Source organism: Apium graveolens, chromosome 4, assembly GCF_009905375.1.
Source record: "Apium graveolens cultivar Ventura chromosome 4, ASM990537v1, whole genome shotgun sequence".
In the NCBI taxonomy this organism is placed as follows: Eukaryota; Viridiplantae; Streptophyta; class Magnoliopsida; order Apiales; family Apiaceae; genus Apium; species Apium graveolens.
In genome coordinates this window covers 41,742,776-41,749,928 of record NC_133650.1, presented here as the reverse complement: position 1 = coordinate 41,749,928, position 7,153 = coordinate 41,742,776, and the positions used below count along the sequence as shown (strand labels likewise).

Genomic DNA, 7,153 nt, shown 5'->3' with positions numbered 1-7,153 from the left:
AAATTCTTACAAATTCAGTCTACATAAAGGAGCTGCAGATTAGGCCTTTTTATAAGAAGGACTCGATATGGCTAAGAGTCTCACATCGAACCTCGTCCAGCTCAGCCTTGGAAACAGTCACCTTTCGATTCTTTTTCGACCACTAAAAAGTGTAACACACAGGAATTAGTAACAATGAATTCTACCATAAATTATATGTACACCAGTTATATCAAGAATGAATTAAGCAAAAAAATATACCTTTTTGACAAATGTCATTTCATCATCCATGGCAATTTCTTTCATATACCACATAACAACATAGCCGCATTCAGTTCCACCGGGCTGTTTGGGGCATCCCTATTTAATCCAAAAAACTCAGACCAATTAATAAGTAAATTAATGCCCCTATCTAACCGAAAAAACTCTGACTAATAAATAAATTAATGCCCCTGATTCTTAGGGTAACATATCTGATAGTCGGTGCTTTATTTCCCCTTCCAGCCTGAATATTGAACGCAATCACAGCCCTGTCATCTTAGCAGTATCAATAACACAAATTGATTGATATCTCAATAATGAAAATAATCACTCGAAATTAAATGCAAATACCTTGATATTGCTTTTTCCAACTCGGGATAGGTAGTTGAACGAGGCAGATGATTGAGTATGAAAACCTCGCCCGCCCAAATCACAACCAATATCCAATGGCAGCTATTTTTTATAAATATTTATAATAAACAGAATTAATATCAGAATCATATCATTTTGAATTTGATGCTTATAAATAAATAAATAAAGCGATTTATAATAAATCTGGAGACATTTTTTATGTACTTACTTGCTATTATGTGGCATAAAAAAGAGACGATCAGGATTACCCTCTTTAAATCGACTAACCAAATTATCTTCAAAATTGTTGTTCAAGGTAAACGAGACTCCAGGATCACAGAAAGCAAATTGCTCCAAATTTTCATTTTCACAAACCATGCAATGCAAGTATCTGCATTGCAAATAAAATGAAATTATAAAAAAAACAAGAATATAAATGCAGAAATTATCAACAAGAAGACAAGACAATAATTAAAAAATTTATACTACTCACGCCATGTATGCAGAAATTGCTGTTTGGCCAATCATTTTAAACTCAAGCAAAGCAATTATGTTTTCATGCAAAATGAAAATTCTTTTCTCAACACCAAACACCTCCGCATCGCACGGGATTTGAATGGAGTTTCCAGTGGACTTCATGAATGTCGTTGCATGTTTATACAACAACCGAAAGCGCTTCGGAACATTTTTATTGATTTCCATATTCTCAAATAAGGACTGAACCTTTTGCAAATCAGTTAAAGGATCCTTCCCTTTCCTTTTACTTTTTTGAAGATATTATCAAATTTATTAAAACAAATATAAAGTTAATATAATAGTGCGAGATCCAATAAAACATAGATGTAAAAATATATACTGCGGTAGCAGGGGCATCTGGGAATATGATTAAGTCGCGGGGCCATGAGACGTAGGAGCCAATAGCCTGCTCTACTGTTTCAATCTCACCGACTACCGGAACAGGAATCTTGGCTTGTCCTTGGATTGGCCCATCCACTGAGACACGAGCACAACCAGGCTGCATTGGCAATCCGTGAATAGATTTGTTCATGTCATCATCGTCAAACAACAAGCCAAATGCCACCTTATTTTCTATTGTGCCCACAGCCAACTCACATTTTCATGGACCAGCCTACACACATATATATATTTAACGAGTAACTATGACGAATGCTTGAATAATGTCGAGCTAAATTAAATAAATGTGCTTGTTATTTTACCTTATTCTCTGGTGGAAAAGGATCCATTTGATCATCAACTATTTGAGCATCACAACTTGCTTTTTCCGAAATCAGAGGAGATGAAATATTTGCTTTACTGAGTAAGCCCTTCAGTTCAGCCAACTCCTGCCTTGTCTTCTCCATTTCCTTCGCCATCTCTTGCTTGGCCTTCTCCAACTCCGCATCCCACTCACAATCCCGGGCCAACAGCTCAGCTTTGGTTATTCTACTTCTTTTTCCATTTGGTAAATTAAAGAAAATTGATGGGCTAACAAAGCCTCCAACTCCTCGAACCCTCCCCGAATGTTCGGGAGTTTGCAAGGCCGTAGTTAACACATCTTGACTCCCGGAAGGAATGAATTCCCCCTTACTTTGCAGCTCCAGTAAATTCTCCTGTCATGAGAATGTTAACATATAAATCAGAACTGAATGAACCTCCTCATAAAAATATTAAAACTAGAACTGAATTGAATTGCATTAAAAAAATTAACGTTGCCTGTTAAATACTCACAATTCTTTTCCCTATTTCAGCTAGCTCTGGATCAACCTCCTCATCATCAAGTTTTCCCTTACGAGCCTTGTGCCACATAAGAGCCCGATCAGGTTCTTCATCGAGAGCCAAGGTTCCTTTCTTTTGCTGATTAAAATCAAAAAATATTAAAACAACAATATATGTAGAATGCAACTATTTAAGTTCAATGCTTAAACAGAGGTTACCTCTTCTTCCAACAATCCAACATAACCCTTTCTAGATGTGCGGTGAGGATATTTTCGATTGCTCACCCGCTCCATTTGTTTTTCACTAAGTGACTACAACAAACATTTTAAATAATATTAACATGCTATTTTTCCTAAAATATTTGTAATACATAAAAATATCAGTTCACAACATAAATAAAACACAGATATAAACACACGATCAATCTCTTTCGCGTATACCTTCCATGTCGAGGTAGTCCTTTCAGCAACAAAATTTTTCCAAGCCTCCTTACCAACAAAAGCATACTTCACTAGAGGCTTTCGTAGTTTCTTCTTCTGTCCAAGATACGGCTTAACATAATCCCTTGTTAAATTTGCTTTAAAATTTCTCCACTTTGCTCCTGCAGACCTGATCAGCCCCTTCTGAAGTTGCTTGGGGACTTTAAATGTCTCCTGAAACCAATGTTATGCTCTACATGAGTACAAGAAAATGTAAAATTTACAAAGTGCATAAGAAATTGCTTATTTATATACCTTCACATCGATCCATATTTTCTCCTTTAGTTCATCGGGTACCTTTGACCAGTTAGGATAATCAATCGGAATCATCGTCCTAGCCAACATTCCGGTGTAGGACTGTAGACTGTGCCTTGCATTCCCGACTGGAACTCCATGTGCATTGCACGATACCTTTGCTTTCTTGCCCCGCGCCTTCCTCACCACCACTTTGTGCATAGAGGAAACCCCTCGGGCAGATCCATACCTTTTCTTTATAGTTTCGGAAGTAGTGACTGTTGCCTTCGTGTCTTCCATAAAATTCACATTTTCATCTTGAGGTTCTGTTTCCGGCTCCAAGCTTTTATCCACCTCCTCATCTGACTTGTCTTGTACTTTAGATATTTGTTTTTTATTTACCATTTATCTTTTTCAATCTGAAAATGAAACATATATTTCATTAGTCACAAGCATATATAAATAGTTATAAACAGTCATAACTAAACTAGTGAAGTATGCATACATAAATAATTATAAACAGTTATAAACAGTCAGACACGATGACTATATGCATTCATAAACAGTCATAAACATACGAAAATTCAAATAATATCATTAGGCATAAACAATGCTAAACAGATACAAAAAAGGAGATACATGACTGCAAATAATGTTGTCACTTCTTAACCCAAGTGCCCTTAATATTTTCTCTAATATTTTTTTCAACATCTTCACCGACATCACATATAGGAATTTGGCAGCAGAATGGGGGATTTTCCATGGTTGTGTCTCCTAAATCATCGTCATTATACACATCTTCGTAGTCTCGAGTTGTAGAGGTTAATACAACGGACCACTTGGCATCCACCGGATCTTCAATATAATAAACTTGCTTTACTTGATCCATAGACACATATTTATCTCTCTTGTGGCCTTGTCGACTTAGATCGACAAGTGTGAACCCAAGATCATCCACCTTAATTCCCTTGTCATTATCTGCCCAATTACATAAAAATAACGGGGCTTTCAATGCATGATAATCTAGCTCCCATATTTCTAAGATAACACTGTAAAATGTCAAGTCACTTTCTACAGGGTTCAAATCTTTAGCGCTAGACACTTGGACAGTTTTAGCAACTAAAGACACTCCGCTGTTTTGAACAACCCTCACACCGTCTCGCTCTTTTGTAAAGTATCGGACCCCGTCTACTAGATAAGCTTCGTAAGTCAAAACTGAAAATGATGGTTTTCCGGCTATCCATCTTATTGTCTCTGAAACTCCTCCAGGATTCTCCTCCATTTCACTACTAACCTACATATTTTCAGAAACAAAATACTTCTAAATTCCATATTACTACAGAGCAAATAAATTAGGCACAAATGAAACTATAAAAATACTAACTTTTTCTAGAAACCAATCGGCAAAAAGGCGATTGTGCTCTCTCAAGAGCCAATGAACACTTTTCTTTTTTCCTTGATGGATTCCCTCTAGATACTCCTTATGCATTCTAACAGAAATTATATAATCATTAACTAGCCAGTAAATATATAATTTATATATTAATTGAACAGCCACAAAATTAATAAATTCTTACAAAATATATGGTTGTACTTCAATGTTGTTTACAAGAACATGTAAATGAGCTTTATCCCGCTCTTTTTCATCGATTGATTTCATTGTCACAACAGATAATGGACCACTTAACTTGCCTTCATCTTTACGAAGACTAGCAGTGGTGCAAGCTTGCTTGACAAACTCTTGGCAGAATTCTACTGATTCTTCTCCCAGATAGCATTCAGCTATACAGCCTTTGGGGTAATAACGGTTGCGTACGTAACTCTTCAACACCTTATTAAACCTCTCAAATGCATACATCCATCTATAAAATACCGGCCCACATAACCGTAATTCATCCCAAACATCTTTAATTCTTCCATGGAAACACAGTTTTTAATGTTCGACGCGTGTCCATAAGGAAGTTTCATGTGCATTAACGATGATAACATTTTCTTTTTTTCTGCCTTGGACAAATTAAAAATCGAAGGGGGTAAGTAGGTTTTTTTTCTCCTTTTTGTGGAGCTAGATCAGCCCTAACCCCCATGTCAATCATGTCAAGACGAGAAGCTTCACTATCTTTAGACTTAGATTTCATATTTAGTAGTGTGCCGATCAAGCTATCACAGACGTTCTTCTCGACGTGCATGACATCTAAACAATGACGGACATAGTGAAACTTCGAATATTCTAATTCGAAAAAAACCGACTTTTTCTTCCATGGACAATCAACCTTCTTTGACTTCCTTACTTCCTTCCCAAACTGAAATTTAATTTTATCTTGCTGCAATAAAACCTCTTCTCCAGACAGAGGTTGACGTGCCTGCCCTAATTCTTGTTGTAGATTAAAAGCGGCCTTTTGCTTCCTATATGGATGATTCCTAGCCAAGTAACGCCGATGGCCTTGGTAACACATCTTCCTGCTATGGCTTAAATACTTGGCAACTGTATCATTAGCGCATACTGGACAACACATATAACATTTATTAACGCATCCGGACAGATTTCCATATGCAGGAAAGTCATTTATTGTCCACAATAAAATTGCTTTTAAAGTGAAATATGACTTGGTGTATGCATCATAAACATTTGGTTCACCTTCTTCCCACAACTTCTTTAAATCATCGATTAAAGGCTGTAAATATACGTCAACGTCATTACCAGGCTCATGTGGACCGGAAACTAAAATTGTTAGCATCATAAATTTCCTCTTCATACATAACCACGGAGGAAGATTATAAGTCACTAATACTATTGGCCAACAAGAGTATATATTGGTTAGACCGTTAGTATGTGGGTTTATACCATCTGCAGACAATGCCAAACGAATATTTCGTGCATCACTACCAAAGGCAGGCCACCTATAGTCGATATTTCTCCAAGAAGGAGAGTCGGCTGGATGCCGCATCTTTCCGTCTTCTATTCGCTGCTTTAAGTGCCAGGTCATTAGTTCAGATGTAGAAGGAGATTTAAACATCCGTTTGAATCTCGGTATAATTGGAAAATACCACATTACTTTAGCAGGAACATTAATCCTTATTTTACCATCCTTTCCTAACTTCCAGCGAGATAAACGACACTTAGGACACTCGGAAGCATCAACATTTACCCCCCGATACAGTATGCAATTGTTTGGACATGAGTGATATTTTATGTATTCTAGGCCCAAGTCGGATAAGGTTTTCTTGGCTTCATATGCATTAGGTGGCATCACATTGTCCTTAGGAAGGAGAGAGCCAACGGTAGACAGCAAATCGTTAAAGGCACTATCACTAATTCTGAACCTAGCTTTCCAATTGTGCAGTTTTAGCATCGACTCCAACTTGGTACATTCACTACCCTCATACAAAGGCTGTTCAGCATCAGCCACAAATCTCCTAAACTGATACGGCTCATTATTGTACTCACTCGAATTATATGCAGCATCACAAATATTGACTGTTTCTGTTGCAAGGCCAGGGGAAGGTATCGGTGCGCGGGCAGACGTAGGTGCAGGGGCAGGCGTAGATGCAGGGGTCGGAGCATTTCTATTAACTGATGACCTACTTGCAAACCCTTGTGTATGCCAAATCCAATCAAGGTACCCTAGACTAAAACCATTTTCATATAAATGTCCCCTGATAATCTTAACTACAATTTTTTTGAAGTTAGCACATCTTTTACAGGGGCAGAGGATTCTTTTAGGATCACTAGCATTTTCCTCGGCAAATATCAAAAACTCTTCAACCCCGATTTCATAGTCAAGTGTGTCCCTATCTTTGAAAATCCAAGATTTGTCCATGCTATTCTCAAACTACCTGATTGTCAAATAACATATTAATTTACTATATACTATAGTACATTTACTACCTAGTATAATCAATATAAAATTCCTATATTCACTCATAAACCATGTTATTTACAACGACAAGCCCCAAACACAAATATATTTACAAACAACATAAACATAAATATATACAAGCACTTGTTATTTCATGTAAATCCGTATTTTAACTACACATACAATAACTACACATTTCAATTTCACATGCATACATACAACTACACAAATATATACATGCAGCCCAAACATATATAAACAGATATGTAAAGAAGA

The 7,153-nt window shown here is 36.8% G+C and overlaps 1 protein-coding gene across 1 annotated transcript; it reads right to left on the bottom strand.

Moving 5' to 3' along the window:
• Nucleotides 1–4,993: 4,993 nt before the first annotated feature.
• Nucleotides 4,994–6,838, bottom strand: LOC141718510 (uncharacterized). Its single transcript, XM_074520892.1, has one exon. The coding sequence runs from the start codon at nt 6,836–6,838 to the stop codon at nt 4,994–4,996; it is 1,845 nt and encodes a 614-aa protein (XP_074376993.1).
• Between the last annotated feature and the right edge of the window lie 315 nt (nt 6,839–7,153).

Excerpts from the sequence above, each read along its gene's own strand:
- LOC141718510 (XM_074520892.1), bottom strand. The coding sequence starts at position 6,838 with ATGGACAAATCTTGGATTTTCAAAGATAGGGACACACTTGACTATGAA.